At 53.1% G+C, this 22,353-nt stretch overlaps 1 protein-coding gene across 1 annotated transcript in view; it reads right to left on the reverse strand.

Moving 5' to 3' along the window:
* LOC131591351 (SH3 and multiple ankyrin repeat domains protein 3-like) overlaps positions 1-22,353 on the reverse strand; it is a 161,916-nt gene that overhangs the window by 75,722 nt on the left and 63,841 nt on the right. Inside the window, 2 exon segments of the mRNA XM_058861926.1 lie at positions 16,820-17,013; positions 18,920-19,253. Of these exon segments, the coding sequence (XP_058717909.1) occupies positions 16,820-17,013; positions 18,920-19,253 (528 nt within the window).

The following is a 22,353-nucleotide window of genomic DNA, read 5'->3' on the forward strand; positions in this document are numbered from 1 at the left end:
GCATCCGGAGCCCGGAACCCGGGAACCAGCGCTGGAGGGAATGGGAAAGGGAATGGGAGTGGAATTCCCGGGATTTTGCGGCGCTGGATGCTGGGATTCCCGTTGTTTTCAGGCTCTGGATGAGGGAATTTCAAAATTCCTGGTTTTTTCACACTCTGGGTGTTCAAATTCCTGAATTTTCCCGCTCTGGAAGCCAAAATTCCAAATATTCCCACTCCAGATACCCAAATTCCCAAAAAATTCCCAAATTCTCCCACTCTGGATGTCCAAATTCCCGGATTTCCCCACTCTGGAGGCCAAAATTCCCAAATTGTGCCACTCCAGATACCCAAATTTCAAATTCTCCCACTCTGGATGTCCAAATTCCTGATTTTTCCCACTCTGGATGCCAAAATTCCCAAATTTCCCTACTCTAGATGCTGAAATTCCCAAATTCTCCCATTCTTGATGCCCGAAATTCCCAAATTCTTCCATTCTCAATGTCCAAATCCTGAATTTTCCCACTCTAGATGCCAAAATTCCCAAATTTTGCCACTCTGGATCCCCAAATCCCAAATTTCCCCACTCTGGATGCCAAAATTCCCAAATTTTCCTGTTCTGGATGCTGAAATTCCCAAGTTCTCCCATTCTCAACATCCAAATTCCCAAATTTTCCCACTCTGGATGCCAAAATTCCCAAATTTTCACACTCTGGATGTCCAAATTCCCGAATTGGGCCATTCCAGGTCCCCAGACCCCACATTTCCCAACTCTGGATACCAAATTCCTGATTTTTCACACCAATTCCCAACATTTTCCCACTCTGGATGTCCAAATTCCCGAATTTTCCCCACTCTGGAGGCCAAAATTCCAAATATTCCCACTCCAGGTACCCAAATTCCCAACAAATTCCCAAATTCTCCCACTCTGGATGCCAAAATTCCCAAATTTTCACACTCTGGAGGCCAAAATTCCCGAATTGGGCCATTCCAGGTCCCCAAATCCCACATTTCCCAACTCTGGATACCAAATTCCTGATTTTTCACACAAATTCCCAACATTTTCCCACTCTGGATGTCAAAATTCCCGAATTCTCTCACTCTTGATGTCTGAATTACAAATTTTCCCACTCTGGGTGCCGAAATTCCCAAATTTCCCCACTCTGGAGGCCAAAATTCCCAAATTGTGCCACTCCAGATCCCCAAATTCCAAATTCTCCCACTCTGGATGTTCAAATTCCCGAATTTTCCCCACTCTGGAGGCCAAAATTCCAAATATTCCCACTCCAGATACCCAAATTCCCAACAAATTCCCAAATTCTCCCACTCTGGATGTCCAAATTCCCAAATTTTCCCCACTCTGGAGGCCAAAATTCCAAATATTCCCACTCCAGATACCCAAATTCCCAACAAATTCCTGAATTCTCCCTCTCTGGATGCCAAAATTCCCAAACTGTGCCACTCCAGGTCCCCAAATCCCACATTTCCCAACTCTGGATACCAAATTCCTGATTTTTCACACAAATTCCCAACATTTTCCCACTCTGGATGTCCAAATTCCCAAATTTTCCCCACTCTGGAGGCCAAAATTCCAAATATTCCCACTCCAGATACCCAAATTCCCAACAAATTCCCAAATTCTCCCACTCTGGATGTTCAAATTCCCAAATTTTCACACTCTGGATGTCCAAATTCCCGAATTGTGCCATTCCAAGTCCCCAAATCCCACATTTCCCAGCTCTGGATACTCAATTCCTGATTTTTCACACCAATTCCCAACATTTTCCAACTCCAGATGCCGAAATTCCCAAATTTCTCCACTTTTGATGTCTGAATTCCAAATATTTCCAGTCTGGGTGCCTGAATTCCCAAATTTCCCCACTCTGGATGTCCAAATTCCTGAATTTTCCCACTCTGGAGGCCAAAATTCCCACATTTTCCCACTCTAGATGCTGAAATTCCCGAATTCTCCCATTCTCAATGTCCAAATTCCTGAATTTTTCCACTTTGGATGCCAAAATTCCCAACATTTCCCTACTCTGGATGCCAAAATTCCTGAGCTCTCCCATTCTCAATGTCCAAATTCCTGAATTTTTCCACTCTGGATGCCAAAATTCCCAAATTTTGCCGCTCCGGATCCCCCAATCCCAGCAGCCCCCTCCCGCTGCTCTCCAGGTGGGAATTCTCTCCGGAATATCCAGATCCCGGAATTCCAGAGGTTGGAAAAGCTCCCCTGGACGAGCCCCAGCTGGGCCCGATCCCAGCCCGGAGTGGAATTCCAGGAATTCCTTGGATTCCTCCAGGAACGGCGACTCCAAACCTCCCTGGGCCGCCCCTGCCGAGGCCTGAGCGCCTTTTCCATGGAAAAATTCCCAAAAAATCCCATCCCAGCCTCCCCTGGGCCCCATTCCCGCTTTTCCCAGAGCTCATTCCTGGCAGTGGATCCGAGGTTGGGCGGATCCCAAAATTCCGCCGATTTTCTGGAATCCCGGAATGGTTTGGGCGGGAAAAGACCTCAAATCCCAGCGAATTCCAAGGGAGGGAGAATTCCCGTTATCCCGGAGTTTTGGACTCTGCCAGGGATGGAGGAGGAGCTGCTGCCAGGGCTGGGAAATCTGGGAATGTTCTCCTGGAGAAGGGAAGGATCCAGGGAGAGCTTCCAGAACATTCCAGGGGCTCCAGGAGAGCCGGGATTTGGGAAAGGCCTGGATTTCATTCCCAACTTTTCCGTTTGCTCCTCCCATTGGATGGGAGGCTGTTCCCGCTGGATTTCATCCCTGGATGGATTTTCCATGATTTCCACACCCGGAGCATTCCCAGGATGGGGTTGGGAATCTTCGGTCCCAAACTCCTTTTGGGAATGGCTGAGCTGGGAGAGGCGGATCCGCATTCCCAGGATTTCCTGGGATTTGCTTCCTCCTCCTCTTCCTTCTCCATCCCCGGGGCTTGGAAAACCTGGGAGAAAAATTCCCGAGGCTGGGAACGGGGTTTGGGGCAGCCTGGGAAAAGCGGGAAGTGCCGGAGGGTGGGAATTGGGTGGGATTTGGGTCCCTTCCCACCCAAAACATTCCAGGATTCCAGAACCGGGAGCTCCCAACGCCGGGAGGACGCGGAAATCCCGGAGCAAATCCAGAGGGTGGGAAAGGATTGGATCAGCTTTCCTCTGGAAATCTGGGAATGTTCCTCTGGAGAAGGGAAGGATCCAGGGAGAGCTCCCAGAACATTCCAGGGGCTCCAGGAGAGCCGGGATTTGGGAAAGGCCTGGAGGGACAGGACACAGGGAATGGCTCCAGATGGGAAAAGGGGAATTTGGGAATTGGGAATTCCCGGCTGGAATGGAATTCCCAGAGCAGCTGGGGCTGCCCCTGGATCCCGGGAATGGCCAAGGAAAGCTTGGAGCAGCCTGGGATGGTGGGATTGGAATGGGATGGGATTGAAGCTCCCTGGATCCCATCCCAAACCATTCTGGGATTCCGGGATTTGGGATGCAGCCCCCAGAGTGTGAACGGGAGCAGGAACAGATCCGGAGACAATTCCTGGATCCACTGGCTCCCGGGGCTGATTCCAGAGCCATTCCCGGATCCATTCCTGGTGCTGATTCCCGGATCCATCCGGATCCATCCAGATCCATTCCCAGGATCCATTCCTGGATCCATTCCTGGATCCATCCAGATCCATTCCTGGGGCTGATTCCCAGATCCATCCAGATCCATCCGGATCCATCCAGATCCATTCCTGGAGCTCATTCCAGAGCCATTCCCGGATCCATTCCCGGGGCTCATTCTCGGATCCATCCAGAGCCATTCCCAGAATAAATTCCTGGATCCATCCGGAGTGGGAACAGCTCCCGAGGCTGATCCTGGGATCCATCTGGATCCATCCGGATCCATTCCCAGGACTGATTCCTGGATCCATCCAGATCCATCCAGAGCCATTCCCAGGATCAATTCCTGGATCCATCCAGAGATTCCCGGATCCATTCCCAGTGCCAATTCCCGGATCCATCCAGAGCCATTCCCGGGGCTGATTCCCAGATCCATCCGGATCCATTCCCAGGATCAATTCCTGGATCCATCCGGATCCATTCCTGGTGCTGATTCCCGGATCCATCCGGATCCATTCCCGGGGCTCATTCCCGGATCCATCCAGATCCATCCAGAGCCATTCCCAGGATCCATTCCTGGATCCATCCAGAGCCATTCCAGGATCCAAACGGATCCATTCCCGGTTCTGATTCCTGGATCCATCCAGATCCATCCGGAGCCGTTCCTGGGGCTGATTCTCAGATCCATCTGGATCCATCCAGATAAATTCCTGGGGGTCATTCCAGAGCCATTCCCGGATCCATTCCCGGTGCTGATTCCATTCCCAGGATCAATTCCTGGATCCATCCAGAGCCATTCCCAGGATCAATTCCTGGATCCATCCAGAGATTCCCAGATCCATTCCCAGTGCCAGTTCCCGGATCCATCTGGATCCATCTGGAGACATTCCCGGGGCTGATTCCCAGATCCATCCGGATCCATTCCCAGGACTGATTCCTGGATCCATCCAGAGCCATTCCCAGAATCAATTCCTGGATCCATCCACAGCCATTCCTGGGGCTGATTCCCAGATCCATCCGGATCCATCCAGATAAATTCCTGGGGCTCATTCCAGAGCCATTCCCGGATCCATTCCCAGTGCCGATTCCCGGATCCATCTGGATCCATCCGGATCCATCCAGAGCCATTCCCAGGATCAGTTCCTGGATCCATCTGGATCCATTCCCGGTGCCGATTCCCGGATCCATCCGGATCCATCCAGAGCCATTCCCAGGATCCATTCCTGGATCCATCCAGAGCCATTCCGGGATCCATCCGGATCCATTCCCGGTGCCGATTCCCGGATCCATCCGGATCCATTCCCGACCCTCACTCCACACCCGGGTCAGGATTCCCAGCAGAATTCCCTGCAGGAATTCCAGGCCCCATGGGATGAGGACGGGAAGCATCGGAAGAGGCAGGAAAAGCGGGAATGGCTGCGGGAGGAAAGGAGAATCCAGGGAAAAAAGGGTGGGAAAGGAGGGAAGGGCCGATTTCAGCGGGATTTAGGGAATATTTTTCCATGGAAAAGGGAAAACCCCGGATCCCGAAATTCCTTCTGGGAAGGAATTCCAAAGGGCTCCCAAGTGGGAATTTTCCAGGGGGAGCAGCAGGAATGGAGGAAAATCCGGGATTTGGGATCGTTCCAAGGAACCTTTGGAGAGCCGGAGAATTTTTATCCCAGAAAAAAAAAAGCCCTGGAGGAGCCCGGGAGGGTTTTGCTGTTTGGCTTTTCCTTGGATTTGTTTTTCCTTGGATGCCTCCAGGCAGGATTGAATTCCCGGGAATCTTCTGGGAATTCTCTGGGATGGATTTCCGGATGCCTGAAAAAATCTGGGATTAGCTCTGACGGATGGGTGGGAACGGGAGCCGGGATAAAGCCGGGAAAGATCGGGAGAAACGCGGGAATGGGGCAGAAATCCCACAGGAATTCCCGGATTTTTTCCTTTTCAGGAATTCTGGGATGGTTTGGTTGGGAATGGAGCTGAAATCCCATGGAATTCCAGAGGTGGGGACAATTCCCGCCATTCCAGGCTGCTCCAAGCTTTTTCTTGGACATTCCCGGGATCCAGGGGCAGCCCCAGCTGCTCTGGGAATTCCATTCCAGCCGGGAATTCCCAATTCCCAAAATCCCACCCCCATCTCCCCTTTCCCAGGGAATTCCCTCCATTCCCAGCTCTCCCAGCCTGGCATCGGATCCAGGAAGGAATTTTGGGATCCAGGGGCTTCCCTGGGAATCTCGGAATTCCAGGAATTCCTTCCCAAAATCCCACCCCAATTCCCCTTTCCCAGTGGGATCCATTCCCTGTGTCCTGTCCCAGGTTTTTCCCAAATCCCGGCTCTCCTGGAGCCCCTGGAATCTTCTGGAAGCTCTCCCTGGATCCTTCCCTTCTCCAGAGGAACATTCCCAGTTTTCCCAGCCTGGCTCCAGCTCCTTCTCCCAGCGCTCACTCCCTGAATCCCCTGGGATTTTTCCCCAGGTTTTTCCAGGAGTTTTCCCAGAATTCCCGAGCTCTGGAAAAGAGGGAAGAGCAGCCGGAGCCTCCTCCCTTTTCCCAAGGAAAACAGGGATGGGAAAGGAGTCAGGGATCCAAGGAATCCCGGCCTGGCTGCTCCAAACTTTTCCCGGGAAAAGGAGGAGAAGGAGCCGCGGGAATTCAGGGAATCCCTTCGGAATCCGCGGGAAATCCGGGATGTCTTGGAGGGATTGAAGGCGGAAATTCCTCGGCAAATCCAGCCTGGGAAAAATCTGGGATTCGATTCCAGTTGGGATTTTCCCAATTCCTTCCCGCTCCAGGAAAAATTTGGGATGGGGATAAGGAGGGATTGGGGAATCCCTCGGGATCGATCCCAGCTGGAAAAGAGCGGGATTTGGGAATTCCCCATCCAGAAAAATCCCAGGGAGAGGGAGCCCTCGGCATCTTCGGGGAAGGAATTCCCGGAATTCCGGAGCTCCACGGGAAGCCCTGGGAATGTTGGATCCCGGCCAGAATTCCCAGAGAATCTCACAAAAAAAATCCCATGGAAAAGCTGGATCCGCATTCCTTAAAAACTGTGGAAAACCTGGATCCAAATCCCTTAAAATCCATGGAAAACTTGGATCTACGATGTCCCAAAACCATGGAAAACCTGGATTTGCATCCTGTAAAAACCATGGAAAACCTGAATCCACATCCCTGAAAATCCATGGAAAACCTGGATCCGAATCCCTCCCAAAACCATGGAAAACCTGGATTTGCATCCCATAAAAATCAAGGAAAACCTGGATCTGAATTCCTTAAAATCCATGGAAAACCTGGATCCAAATCTCCACAAAACCCTGGAAAACCCGGATCTGCATTCCTGGAAATCCATGGAAAGCCTGGATCCAAATTCCTTAAAATCAATGGAAAACCTGGATTTGCATCCCTCAAAAAAATCCATGGAAAACCTGGATCTGAATCCCCACAAAACCCTGGAAAACCTGGATTTGCATCCCGTAAAAATCATGGAAAACCCTGGACCCACATTCTTAAAATCCATGGAAAACCCGGATCCGAATCCCTCCCAAAACCCTGGAAAACCTGGATTTGCATCCCATAAAAACCACGGAAAACCTGGATTCACATCCCTGAAAATCCATGGAAAACCTGGATCCAAATCCCTCCCAAAACCACGGAAAACCTGGATCTACATTCCTTAAAATCCATGGAAAACTTGGATCCACATTCCTGAAAACCACAGAAAACCTGGATCCACATTCCTGAAAATCCATGGAAAGCCTGGATCCAAATTCCTTAAAATCAACAGAAAACCTGGATTTGCATCCCTCAAAAAATCCATGGAAAACCTGGATCTGAATCCCCACAAAACCCTGGAAAACCTGGATTTGCATCCCGTAAAAATCATGGAAAACCCTGGATCCACATTCCTGTAAAATCCACGGAAAACCTGGATTCACATCCCACAAAACCCTGGAGTTTTTTGGGATCAGCTCCGCCCCCTCCGGCGCTTCCCAATCCTCCCACCCCCGGATCCGGGATCAGATTCCCAGGATCGGATTTTCCCGGCATCGGGAATTCCAAATCCGCTCCGAGAGCGCTGGGAATTGCGTCCCAACATCCCGGATCCCGCGGAATTCCCACGGAATTCCCGATCCGCGATTCCCCCTCCCTCCCAATTCCCATTCCGGAATTTTCCCAGGAGGCGCCTCCCGGATTTCCTGGGAATTTCAGGGCAGGGAAACTTTGGGAATGGCAGGAAAAGCGGGATGGGAGAGGAAGATCCCGCCGGCCCCGATCCCATCGGGAATAAACAGCAGGAAAAGAGGGAAAAACCGGGAAAAGCTCCAGAAAAAAAATCCTGGAAAATTCACTACAGGGAGGGGAAAAAAAGCGGGAAAAAGGGGAAAAAAGCTGGGAAGGGAAATAAAAATTCCAAGGAAAAATTCCATAGTTACCGAGTTCCCGGAGCTGCTGGTCTGGAGCGTGGATGGGAATGGAAAAGAGAAGAAAAATCATGGAAAAGAGAACAAAAATCATGGAAAAGAGAAGAAAAATCATGGAAAAGAGAAGAAAAACATGGAAAAGAGGAAAGAAAACCCTATGGAAAATGAGCGGAAACGGAAGAGCAGGGAATGAAAATCCCGGGAATTCTCCCCTGGAATGTCGGCCAGGGCAGAGCTTGGAAAATCCCGAAATCCCAATGTGAGATCCCAAATTTTCATCGGAATTCCGGGTCAGAATCACGGAAAATCCCTAAAAATGATCCCAAGATCCCAAAATTCGGTCGGAATTCCAGGTCAGAGCATGGAAAACCTCTCCAAATCCCAAAATTATCCCAAATTTTCATTGGAATTCTGGTTCAGAACCACAGAAAATCCCTAAAAAGCCAAGATCCCAAAATTTCTTTGGAATTCTGGGTCAGGACCAGGAAAAATCCCTAAAAACCCAACACAGGATCCCAAATTTCTTTGGAATTCCAGGTCAGGACCACAGAAAATCCCTAAAAAGCCAAGATCCAAAATTTCTTTGGAATTCTGGGTCAGCACCATGGAAAATCCCTAAAAATGAACCCAAGATCCCAGATTTTATTTGGAATTCCAGGTCAGGACCATGGAGAGCTCTGGAGAACCCAACAAAGATCCCAAATTTCTTTGGAATTCCAGGTCAGGACCACAGAAAATCCCTAAAAATGAACCCAAGATCCCAGATTTTATTTGGAATTCCAGGTCAGAACCACAGAAAATCCCTAAAAACCCAACAAAGATCCCAAATTTCTTTGGAATTCTGGGTCAGGACCACAGAAAATCCCTAAAAAGCCAAGACCCAAAATTTCTTTGGAATTCTGGGTCAGGATCTTGGAAAATCCCCAAATCCCAACAAATATCCCAAATTTCTTTGGAATTCCAGGTCCGAGCATGGAAAACCTCTCCCAATCCCAACAAAACTCCGGAATTCCATCAAATCCCAAATCCAAGCTCCCCTTCCGACCCAACCCGGCCGAAATTCCAGCCAAGATCCGAAGGAAACCTCGGAATTCCCGACTTTTCCCGGGATCCCTCGGGGATTCCCGATTCCCTCTGGAATTTTCCCGCCGGAAAACCGGGAAAAGGAGCGGAATTAAGGAGGAATTCTCGGATTTTGGGATGGGAATCGAGGCCGGCTCAGATTCCGGAATATTCCCAGCTGGAATATTCCTCCGGATTTCCCAAATTCCGGCTGGGAATTCGGGATCGCTCGGAGCTCCTCGGGATTCCGGGTGGGAATAAAAATTCCCAGGAATTTTTCCCGGAGCCGAGGAAGGAGCAAATCCAGCTCGGAATTCCCAGGAAAATCCTGAAACCATTCCCAAAAAAATTTCCCATTCCCGAGGTGTTTTGGGGTTTTTGGTTTTTTTTTTTTTGGGAATATCCCGGAATTTTGGGATCACCGACGGAATTCCCGTGGGAAAAAGGGAGATTTTTTTTCCAGAGGAAAATTCCAGGATTAAAATCCGGGATGAAAACCCAGGAATTCCAGGAAGATCCAAACCCATCCTTCAAATGATCCCTTAAAAAATCCAAACGAAAGGAGGGAATTTTGGGAATTCTTCTGGAAAATTCCGGGGATTTTCCCGCTAAATTGGAGATTTCTGCATCCAAAGGGATTTTCCCACCGGAAGCTTTTCCTGCTCCGGCCCCAGATCCCAAAAATTCCAGGCTCTGATTCCCAAAAAAAGCTCCAGGAAATGATCCCAGGGATCGGAAAAGCTTCCTGGAAAAATGGGATTTTTATGGAATTTTGTTCCTGAAAATTCCAGGGAAAATCCCCTTTTTTTTTTTAATCTGGAATTCCCAGAATTCCGGCTCCGGGAATGAATTCCAGGAAGGGATTTGGGAAAAGTTTTCCAATGGATCCGAGTGGGAAAATTCCCATTCCAGAGGCTCCGATCTCCCTTTTTTTTTTCCAAAGGAAAAAATCCATCCAAAGCCAAAAAATGTGGGAATTCTGTCCCAAAAAAATGGCGGGAAAAAATGGGAAATGCGGGAATTTTTATCCCAAAAACTGTGGGGAAAAATTGGGAAATATGGGAATTTTTTTCCAAAAAAATGGCAGGAAAAAATTGGGAAATGCGGGAATTTTGTCCCAAAAAAATGGTGGGAAAAAGCAGAAAACGTGGGAATTCTGTCCCAAAAAATGGAGGGGAAAAAGGCAGGAAATTCAGGAATTCTGTCCCAAAAAAAACAGAGGAAAAAAATGGGAAATGTGGGAATTCTGTCCCCAAAAAAAGATGGGAAAAAAAATGGGAAATGTGGGAATTTTTTCCCAAAAAAAAGGGTGGGAAAAAACCGGGAAATGCAGGAATTTTGTCCCAAAAAAATGGAGGGGAAAAAATGGGAAATGCGGGAATTTTTTCCCAAAAAAATGGTGGGAAAAAATTGGAAAATGCAGGAATTTTGTCCCCCCAAAAAAATGTGGAATAAAGGAAGAAAATGTGGGAATTTTGTCCCAAAAAAAGGGTGGGAAAAAAATGGAAAATGTGGGAATTCTGTCCCAAAAAAAAAAAAGGGAAAAAAAATGGGAAATGTGGGAATTCTGTCCCAAAAAAAGGAGGGAAAAAACCGGGAAATGCGGGAATTTTGTCCCAAAAATCTGAGGTTTGATGGAATCTCCCTCGCTCGGCACCAAGGATTTTTCCAGGGATATCCGATGAGAATTCCCAAGGTTTTCCCAGATTCCAGGAATTGACACCAATTTTTTGGGAATTTCCTGGAATAATCCTGGATATTTCTGGGATTTTCCGATGGTTTTTTTTTCCATCCAGGAGTTTTCCAAATTTTATTTTTTTGGGAATTTCAGGAACTCTGGGACGGCTCCAACGGATCCCGAGCGAGGAATTCTCGGTTTGCGCCAAATAAGGGAAAAAATTCCATGAAAATCAGGGATTAAAAAAAATTCCGGGAATTGTCCCGACCCAGGAACTTCCCTGCGGATGCGGAAATTCCAACAAATTCCACGATTCCGACAAAATTCCCAAAATTCCCACCAATCCATCCCTAAATCCCGAGGTTTTTTTCATTTTCCCACCTCTTTATATCCAGCTGAATTTTTTTTCCCTTGGAATTCCAGGCGGGAAATTCGGGATTTCGGGAAGTTCGAAGTGGAAAATTCCGGCAAATTTGGGCTGAAATCCCAAAAATCCCAATGGAAAAATCCCGGCCTGACCCAAAAACGAGGGAATTTTAAGCCGGGAATTAATTAATTAAAAAAATGGGAATTTTGGGACAGATGGAATTCCCGAGGGGTCGGGAAATTTTCCCAGTGGAATTTTGGCCTCTTCCCAATCCTTTCCCAACGACCTTCCCGGAGGGAAAATCGGGAGCTGGAGGAGAAATTCCGGAGCCTGGGAAGGAGGGAAAAAAATTCCCCGGGAATTTCGGAGCGGATCCAGGGAAAAGCGGCTGGAAAATGGGAATTTGGGATGGGGAAGGAGATCCCGGAGCGAATCCGGAGGAGGATCCGGGAAAATTCAGGGATGGAGATGGGAGGGAAAATCTGGGAATGTTCCTCTGGAGAAGGGAAAGATCCAGGGGGAGCTTCCAGAAGATTCCAGGGGCTCCAGGAGAGCCGGGATTTGGGAAAGGCCTGGAGGGACAGGACACAGGGAATGGCTCCAGATGGGAAAAGGGGAATTTGGGAATTGGGAATTCCCGGCTGGAATGGAATTCCCAGAGCAGCTGGGGCTGCCCCTGGATCCCAGGAATGTCCAAGGAAAGCTTGGAGCAGCCTGGGATGGTGGGATTGGAATGGGATGGGATTGAAGGTCCCTGGATCCCATCCCAAACCATTCTGGGATTTGGGAGGCTCTGAATCCATCCCGAGGGATTTTTCTGGAAGTTGGGGCTGGAAAAGGGAAGGGAGACCCTTCCTGCAGTGCTGAGATTCCCAGGGGAACCCCTGGATCCCAAAATTCCTTTGGATCCAATGCCAGGCTGGGAGAGCTGGGAGTGGAGGGAATTCCCTGGGAAAGGGGAGATGGGGGTGGGATGTTGGGAATTGGGAATTCCCGGCTGGAATGGAATTCCCAGAGCAGCTGGGGCTGCCCCTGGATCCCGGGAATGTCCGAGGAAAAGCTTGGAGCAGCCTGGAATGGCGGGAATTGTCCCCACCTCTGGAATTCCATGGGAATGTTCTCATGGATAGGGATGAGATCCACCCCCCCTCCCCTCCCCCATCATTCCAGGATCCCCTCAGCCGGAATTCCTGGAATTCCTGGAGCTTCCCATCCTCACCCAGCAATTCCTGGAATTCCCAAACCTTTTCCCGCATTTCCGGCTCCCGTTTTTCCCCCTCCAATCCCGAAATTCCCATTCCCAGGAATCTCCAACATCCCCCAGATGGTTCCGGAATTCCTGGAATTCCCAACATTCCCAAACCCTCCCCCCGAACTCGAGGATCCGGGATTTTCCCGCTATTCCCACCTGGAATTCCCCATTTCCCAAATCCACGGAATCTCATCCCAAAAAAAAACCCCAAAACCACGGATCGGCCTCTCCGAGCTTCTCCTGGAGAAATTCCAGGCGGGAAAGGATCGGATTCGGGCTCTTCCCATCCTCCCAAAATCCGGGAATGATCCAGCGGGAAGCGATTCCTGCTCCTCCTCCTCCTCCTCCTCCCTCTTCCCACAGCTCCGATTTTTCCCCTGGAAAATTCTGGGATGAGGAAGCGAATCCCAAAGATTCCGGGAGCGCGAGGGAAAAACATCGGGGGAAAAAAAAAAAGTGGGAATTCCGCGTCCCGGGAATGCTCATCCCGGAATTCCCCACGGGAAATCCCTCGGAAATTCCGTGGGAATTGTCCCTTTTTTTTTTATGGAAAATAAATCTGTGGGAATTCTGGAGGATCCCAGAGGATCCCAAAGGATTCCGGAGGATCCCAGAGGATTCCAGAGGATCCCAAAGGATTCCAGAGGAATCCATAAAAAAATCCTGGAGGAGGGAGAGGAGGAAAAGATCCCGGAATTTTTCGGGGGGGGGGTGGAAAAAATTACGGAATTCTCCGGATTTCTGTCGGAATTCCGGCCCTGGGAGAATTCCCGTTCATCCGGGAAAACGCGGATCCGGAAGAGGAGATTGGGAAAGGAGGAAGGAACTCCTGGGCTGAGAGGGGTGGGAATTCAGGATGGGGGAATTCCTTGGGATTTGGGAATTTGGGATGTGGGAATTTGGGATTTAGGAATTCTTTGGGATGTGGGAATTATTTGGGATTTGGGAATTGGGGATGGGGGAATTCTTTGGGATTTGGGAATTATTTGGGATGTGGGAGTTCAGGATGTGGGAATTCAGGATTTGGGAATTCTTTGGGATTTGGGAATTCTTTGGGATGTGGGAATTCTTTGGGATGTGGGAATTCTTTGGGATGTGGGAATTATTGGGGATGGAGGAATTATGGATGTGGGAATTTGGGACCTGGGAATTCTTTGGGATTTGGGAATTATTGGGGATTTGGGAATTATTTGGGATGGGGGAATTATGGATGCGGGAATTTGGGATGTGGGAATTCTTTGGGATGTTGGAATTATTTGGGATGTGGGAATTATTGGGGATTTGGGAATTATTGGAGATTTGGGAATTCTTTGGGATGTGGGAATTCAGGATGTGGGAATTATTTGGGATGGGGGAGTTTGGGATGTGGGAATTCTTTGGGATGGGGGAATTATTTGGGATTTGGGAATTCTTTGCGATTTGGGAATTCCTTGGGATTTGGGAATTCTTTGGGATGGGGGAGAGGAGCTGGGATGGGCAGCGGGAACGTGAGGCCAGGGAAGGACGGGAATGGGAACAACGGGAATGGGAACAAAAGGAGCCGGAGCCGCAGCCCCAAAAACGGGAGGGGAACCCCAAAAACCGGGATAGGGAACCCGAAAACCGGGAGAGAGACCCCAAAAACCGGGATGGGGAACCCCAAAAATGGGAAGGGAACCCCAAAAACCGGGATAGGGAACCCCAAAAACCAGGAGGGGAACCCAAAAGTGCGAAGGGAAACCTAAAACAGGAAAGGGGAAACCCCAAAATCAGCAGGGAGACCCCAAAATCAGGAGAGAAATCCCAAAACCGGGAGGGGGAACCCCAAAAATCAGCAGGGAGACCCCAAAACCAGGAGGGGGAACCCCAAAACCTGGGATAGGGAACCCAAAATCAGGAGAGAAACCCCAAAACCGGGAGGGGGAACCCCAAAAATCAACAGGGAGACCCCAAAACCAGGAGGGGGGACCCCAAAACCTGGGATAGGGAACCCAAAATCAGGAGAGAAACCCCAAAATCAGGAGAGAAACCCCAAAATCAGGAGCGGGAACCCCAAAAATCAGCAGGGAGACCCCAAAATCAGGAGGGGGAACCCCAAAATCAGGAGGGAGACCCCAAAACCGGGAGAGAGACCCCAAAATCAGGAGGGGACCCCAAACCCCACAACAGGACTGGAAACCCAATAACGCTGAAGCCCCAAAACCAGGATGGGGGGACCCCAAAACCCGGATGAGGACCCCACAGCCCCACAGGTGGTTGAAGACCCCAAAGTTCTGCAGCCCCACAGCCACACCAGACACCCCAAAAGCTTCAGCCCCATAACCAGACTGGAGACCCCATAACCAGGATGGAGACCCCAAAACCAGACTGGAGACCCCATAACCAGACTGGAGACCCCAAAACCAGACTGGAGACCCCAAAACCAGGATGGGAACCCCACAGTCCCACAGGTGGCTCAGAGACCCCACAGCCCCGCAGCCCCATAACCAGACCGGAGACCCCAAAAGCTTCAGCCCCACAGGTGGTTGAAGACCCCAGAGTTCTGCAGCCCCACAGATGAGCTGGAGACCCCACAGTTCTGCAGCCCCACAAGCAGCGAGGACACCCCACAGCCCCACAGCCCCATAACCAGGATGGAGACCCCATAACCCAGACAGGAACCCCACAAAGCTGCAGCCCCACAGGTGGCTCAGACACCCCACAGTTCTGCAGCCCCATAACCAGGCTGGAGACCCCATAACCAGGATGGGAACCCCACAGCCCCACAAGCAGACCAGGGACCCCATAACCAGGCTGGAAACCCCACAAAGCTGCAGCCCCACAGCTGAGCTGGACACCCCCAAAAGCTGCAGCCCCACAAGCAGACCGGACACCCCACAGTTCTGCAGCCCCAAAACCAGGATGGAGACCCCAAAACCATGATGGGAACCCCACAGCCCCACAGCTGAGCTGGACACCCCAAAAGCTTCAGCCCCACAGGTGGTTCAGAGACCCCAGAGTTCTGCAGCCCCAAAACCAGACTGGAGACCCCATAACCAGGCTGGGAACCCCACAAAGCTGCAGCCCCACAGATGGGATGGAGACCCCAGAGTTCTGCAGCCCCATAACCAGGCTGGAGACCCCATAACCACGACGTGAACCCCACAGAGCTGCAGCCCCACAGGTGGGCTGGAAACCCCAAAAGCTGCAACCCCATAACCGGGATGGAGACCCCACAGAGCTGCAGCCCCACAGGTGGTTCAGAGACCCCACAGCCCCGCAGCCCCAAAACCAGACCGGAGACCCCATAACCAGGCTGGGAGCCCCACAGAGCTGCAGCCCCACAACCGAGCTCAAGGCCCCACAGCCCCACAGGTGGCTCAGACACCCCACAGTTCTGCAGCCCCATAACCAGACCGGAGACCCCATAACCAGCATGGGAACCCCACAGAGCTGCAGCCCCACAACCGAGCTTGAGACCCCACAGCCCCACAGGTGGCTCAGACACCCCACAGCCCAGCAGCCCCATAACCAGACTGGAGACCCCATAACCCAGACAGGAACCCCACAAAGCTGCAGCCCCACAGGTGGCTCAGACACCCCACAGCCCTGCAGCCCCATAACCAGGCTGGAGACCCCATAACCATGATGTGAACCCCACAAAGCTGCAGCCCCACAGGTGGCTCAGACACCCCACAGCCCTGCAGCCCCAAAACCAGGCTGGAAACCCCACAAAGCTGCAGCCCCATAACTGGGCTGGAGACCCCACAGTTCTGCAGTCCCATAACCAGGCTGGAGACCCCATAACCAGGCTGGGAACCCCACAGAGCTGCAGCCCCACAGATGGGCTGGAGACCCCAGAGTTCTGCAGCCCCATAACCAGGCTGGAGACCCCACAGAGCTGCAGCCCCACAGCCGAGCTCGAGGCCCCGCAGCCCCACAGGTGGCTCGGAGACCCCACAGGTGGCCCTGATCCCCCCACACCTGAGCGCTCCCCCCATCCCAGCCGCAGCTCCGCCAGTGCCGCATCCAGCGGGGCCGCGGGGATCGCCCGCCCCTGCTCCCGCCCTCCCCGGCCGCTCCCGCCGCTGGCCCCGTGCCCGGCCCGGGGTCCCGGGGACCATCCCGGGGTCCATCCCGGGGTCCCGGTGCCCATCCCGGGGTCCCGGTGCCCATCCCGGTGCCCATCCCGGGGTCCCGGGGTCCATCCCGGGGACCATCCCGGGGTCCCGGTGCCCATCCTGGGGTCCCGGTGCCCATCCCGGTGCCCGTCCCGGGGTCCCGGTGTTCATCCCGGGGTCCCGGTGTTCATCCTGGGGTCCCGGTGCCCATCCCGGTGCCCCTCCCGGGATCCCGCTGCCCATCCCGCTATCCTGGTACCCATCCCGGTGCCCATCCCGCTATCCTGGTACCCATCCCGCTATCCCTCCGCCCCTCCCGCCGCCCCTCCCGCTGTCCCGCCGCCCTTCCCGTTGTCCCGCCGCCCCTCCCGCTGTCCCGCCGTCCCCGCTCACCCTTGACGGCCTCTCCCCGGTTGAGCTGGATCTCTCCCTCGCCCTGCGGCGCGTAGCTCTTCACCACGATGAACTTGCGGCCGGGCACGGCGCTGTAAAGCTTCCGCTTGGGCCCGCGCAGCGGAGCGGGAGCGGCGCGGGGCGCGGGCTCCGCACCGGGGCCGCCGGGGGGGGGCCCGGCGGGGCCACCGGGGCTGTAAACGAACACGTAGGTGACGGTGCTGACGGGCGGCGCCTCTCGGCTCGCCCCGCCGCGCCCCGCGGCTTGCGCCATGACCGGGGATGGAGATGTCGGGGAAGGGAGGGGGGAGAAGCCCCCGCGGGGCTCAGCGCGGCCCCGGCGGTGCCGCGGAGGTCGGAGCGGCACCGGCTGCGGGGCGGGCGCCGCTCGCCACCGCCGGTTCCTCCATGGCGCAGCAGCGGCGCCGCCCGGGCCGCGCTCCGCTCCGCTCCCTCCGGCGCACCATGGCCCGGGGCAGGTGGGGCCCGAGCCCGCGGCTCCTCCCCCGGCGGGCGGGGACGGGGACGGTGCCGGACCGGCCGCCCCCGCTGGCGCCGCCGCCCCCGCTGGCGGCGCGGGCGCGACCCCGCTGGTGGTGCCGGGGGTGGGGTGGGGATGGGGGTGATGCCGGTCCTCGTTCTCATCCTCATCCTCCTCATCCCCATCCTCATCCTCATTCCAATCCTCATCCTCATCCCGTCCTCATCCTCATCCTGATCCCCATCCTCATCCCGATCCCGGTGCCGGTCCTAGAGCTGATCCCCGTCCTCATCCTCATCCCCATCCCCATCCTCATCCCGGTGCGGGTCGATCCCTGTCCTCATCCTCATCCCAATCCCGGTCCCTCATCCTCATCCCCGTCCTCATCCTCATCCCGATCCCAGTCCCGGTGCCGGTCCCGGGGTTGATCCCCCTCACCATCCTCATCCTCATCCCCATTCCCGGTACGCACCCTCATCCCAGTCCCAGTCCCGGTCCCGGTCCCAATCCCTGTCCCGGTCCCAATCCTGATCCCAATCCCAATCCCAATCCCAATCCCGGTCCCAAACCCAATCCCGATCCCGATCCCGATCCCGATCCCGATCCCGGTCCCGGTCCCAGCGCGGCGGGGCCCGCCCGGAGCTGCCCCCTGGCGGCCGCTGCCGGCGCTGCCCCAGGGAGAGAGCGGGAATGGGAATGGGAATGGGAATGGGAATGGGAATGGGAATGGGGATGGGGATGGGAATGGGAATGGGAATGGGATCAGGAATGGGAATGGGGATGGGAATGGGGATGGGAATGGGATGGGAATGGGATGGGAATGGGAATGGGAATGGGAACAGGGAATGGGAATGGGGAATGGGAATGGGAATGGGAATGGGAATGGGAATGGGAATGGGAATGGGGATGGGGATGGGAACGGGAATGGGAATGGGGATGGGAACGGGAATGGGGATGGGAATGGGATCAGGAATGGGAATGGAGACAGGAATGGGAGTGGGAATGGGAATGGGGATGGGAATGGGAATGGGGATGGGAACGGGGATGAGAACGGGTGTGGGAATGGGTGTGGGAATGGGATCAGGATCAGGATCGGCTGTGGCAGCAAGATCGGGATGAGAGTGAGATCCCAAGAGTGGGATGGGGTGTGGGATCAGGATCACGATCAGGATCGGGATCAGGTGTGGGATCGGGATCAGGATCAGGATCAGGTGTGGGATCGGGATCAGGATCAGGATCAGGTGTGGGATCGGGATCAGGATCAGGATCAGGTGTGGGATCACGATCAGGGTTGGGATCAGGTGTGGGATCGGGATCAGGATCGGGATCAGCATTCCCATTCCCATTCCCATTCCTGTCTCCATTCCCATTCCTGATCCCATCCCCATTCCCGTTCCCATCCCCATTCCCATTCCCGATCCCATCCCCATTCCCATCCCCACCCCCATCCCCATCCCATCCCCATTCCCATTCCCATCCCCATTCCCATTTCCCATTCCCCACTCCCACTCCCATCCCCACCCCCATTCCCATCCCCATTCCCATTCCCATTCCCATTCCCATTCCCATTCCCATTCCCATTCCCATTTCCCATTCCCATTCCCATCCCCTCTCCCTACCTGACTTTCCCTCTCCCTCCTCTCCTCGTCGCCGTCTCTCCCTCTCTCTCCTCCCGGACCCTCTGCAGCGACGGCGAGCGGCTCTGAGCCCCCCGGGAGGCGCTCCCGGATCCCATCCCGTCTCCGGCCGGAATTCCCGCCGCCGCTTCCCGCATCTGGAGCAGGAGCTGGGGCGGGAGGCTGCGGAGCGAGGGCACCGGGGAATGCGCCGGACGAGGCTCGGCCTTCAGGTTGTTGTCGCTGGCCGAGCGCTGAAGGAGGCGCGGGGAGGCCAGGCCGCCCGGCAGGAGCAGCCGGCGGCGCTTGGTGTAGCTGGGAGTTTCTCGGAAAGGCACTGGGAAAGGGAAAAAAAAACCGGGAATGTGGGGTTAGGTGGGAATTGAAGGGGTGGAAAATCTGGGAATGTCAGGGTTAGGTGTTGAGGGTTGTGGGAAAAGGTGGAAGAGGGTGGAGGAGAAGGTTGGGAATGGGAATGGGTGGAGAAGGTTGGGAGTTTCCGGGAAAGGCACTGGGAAAGGGGAAAAAGACCGGGAATGGCGGGGTTAGGTGGGAATTGAAGGGGCGGAAAATCGGGAATGTGGGGTTAGGTGGGAATTAGAGCACAGGAAAATTGGGAATCTTGGATTAGGTGTTGGAAATGCAGCTCTGGGAAAAGGTGGAAGAGGGTGGAGGAAAAGGTTGGGAATGGGTGGAGAAGGTTGTGAGTTTCCGGGAAAGGCACTGGGAGGGGAAAAAAAATGGGAATGTTTGGGTTAGGTGGGAATTGAAGGGGTGGAAAGTCGGGAATGTGGGGTTAGCTGAGAGTCAAAGGGGTGGAAAATCGGGAATATGGGATTGGGTGTTGAGGGTTGTGGGAAAAGGTGGAGGAGGGTGGAGGAAAAGGTTGGGAATGGGTTGAGAAGGTTGGGATTTTCTTGGAAAGGCACTGGGAGGGAAAAAAATGGGAATGTTGGGGTTAGGTGGGAGTTGAAGGGGTGGAAAGTTGGGAATATGGGGTTAGGTGGGAGTCGAAGCACAGAATAAATGGGAATATGGGAATTTTTGGTTATGGTTGTGGAAAAAGGTGGAAAAGGGTGGAGGAAAAGGTTGGGAATGGGTGGAAAAGGTTGGGATTTTCTTGGAAAGGCACTGGGAAGGGAAAAAAAATGGGAATGTCAAGGTTAGGTGGGAGTTGAAGGGGTGGAAAATCGGGAATGTGGGGTTAGGTGGGAATTGAAGGCCCAAAAAATTGGGAAAACGGGATTAGGTGGAATTCAAAGCGATGAAAAAAACGGGAATATGGGGTTGGGTGTTGAGGATGGAAGAGGGTGGAGGAAAAGGTTGGGAATGGGAATGGGAATGGGTTGGGAAAGTTGGGAGATTGGGAAAAAAACGGGAATGTTTGGGGATAGGTGGGAATTGAAGGCCCAAAAAATTGGGAATGTTGGGATGAGGTGTCGGAAATGCGGCTGCAGGAAAAGGTGGAAGAGGGTGGAGGAAAAGGTTGGGAATTCCTGTGGAAATGGATTGGGAATGCTCTCCATCCTCTCCCGGGAATCCAAGCATGGATCAGCACCGGGAAGGGCTCGGAATCGGCATCTCGGGAAGCTCCGATGGAGCCAACCGGGAGAATTCCCGACAATCCGGCTGCTTCCGGGATGGACAATTCCATGAATCTCCTATTCCAAGTGCTCATTCCAGAGCTCCAGGAATATCCAAGAGAAAAGGTGGGAAAATCCAAGGTGTGGAAGAAATCAAATCTCCCTGCCCTGAATTCCCTCTCAATCCTCGGGAATTCCGGGAAAATCCACCTGGAATTCCCATTCCGGCTCCACAGAGGGACCAGGAGTGGAATCCCCATCCCGGAGGGAATTCCAGAGGAATTTTGGGATGAGGATCGATGGTGGCTTTGGAAGTGCTGGGAATCCTTGGATTCAACGTCTCGAAGGATTTTTCCAGCCTGAAGAATTCCATGATCCGGATTTTCCGGAAAGGGAAGAAGTTCGGTCCTGGGGTTCCTCCACTCCCAAATTCCAGGAAAATTTTCCAGGGATTTTTTGTTTCCTGAGCTCCTTCCCATCCCTAAAATTTGGCTCCAGCGGGAAATCCGGGATCGGCCACATCCGGCCCATTCCCGGCGCCAAAACATCAGGAAAAACACGGATGGGAATAGGAGGAGAGGGAATTCCAAGCCCTGTGGATCCCGGATATTCCCAGAGCCGCCATTCCGAGGCCACATTCCGGTGAATCCCGAGGATTCTCCGAGACCATCGGGAAAAGGAAAATCCCCGGGATCGGGAAGGAGCCGAACGCTCGGAATATTTTCCCGAGGTTCAAAGTCCGAGGATTTCAGGCTCCTGGAAGTTTTCCCGTTGCCGCGGCAACGCCGGGTGTTCCTTCTCCCGGGAGTTCCAACCTCGGAGCCGGGAATTTCTCCCGGATTTATCGGCACCTCCGGCACTGGACGCCCACATCCCGGCATTCCCGAGGGGAAAACCGGAGAAAATGATGGAATTCCGGAGCCAGAGGGGTTGGAGAATCCCACCAGGGTCATCCCAAGGGAAAATTGGGTCAAAATCATGGAATTTTGGAGCCAGAGGGGTTGGAGAATCCCACCAGGGTCATCCAGATGGGAAATTGGGTCAAAATGATGGAATTCTGAAGACTTTAGGGGTTGGAAATTTCCATCAGGGACATCCTGATGGGAAATGAGGTCAAAATCATGGAATTCTGGAGCCAGAGAGGTTGGGAATTTCTATCAGGGCCATCCTGATGGGAAACTGAGTCAAAATGATGGAATTCCAGAGCCAGAGGGGTTGGAGAATCCCACCAAGTCCATTCCAGTGGGAAAGTTGGGTCAAAATTATGGAATTCTGGAGCCAGAGGGGTTGGAAATTTCCATCAGGGACATCCTGATGGGAAACTGAGTCAAAATGATGGAATTCCGGAGCCAGAGGGGTTGGAGAATCCCACCAGGGTCATCCCGATGGGAAATTGGGTCAAAATGATGGAATTCTGGAGCCAGAGGGGTTGAAAGGTTCCACCAGGGTCATCCCGATGGAAAAATGGATAAAAATGATGGAATTCTGGAGCCAGAGGGGTTGAAAGGTTCCATCAGGGCTATCCCGATGGGAAATGGGGTCAAAATGATGGAATTTTGGAGCCAGAAGAATCGGAAAGTTCCACCTGAGCCATCCCAAGGGAAATTTGGGTCAAAATGATGGAATTCCAGAGACAGTGGGGTTGGAAGGACCCAGCAAGGTCACCCCAATGGAAAAATGGATCAAAAATATGGAATTCTGGGGACTTTAGAGGTTGGAGAATCCCACCAGTGTCATCCCAATGGGAAATTGGGTCAAAATGATGGAATTCTGGAGCCAGAGGGGTTAGAAAGCCCAACCATGGCCATCCTGATGGGAAACTGAGTCAAAATGATGGAATTTTGGAGCCAGAGG

The sequence above is a fragment of the Poecile atricapillus genome, chromosome W (assembly GCF_030490865.1).
Source record: "Poecile atricapillus isolate bPoeAtr1 chromosome W, bPoeAtr1.hap1, whole genome shotgun sequence".
Classification (NCBI taxonomy): domain Eukaryota; kingdom Metazoa; phylum Chordata; class Aves; order Passeriformes; family Paridae; genus Poecile; species Poecile atricapillus.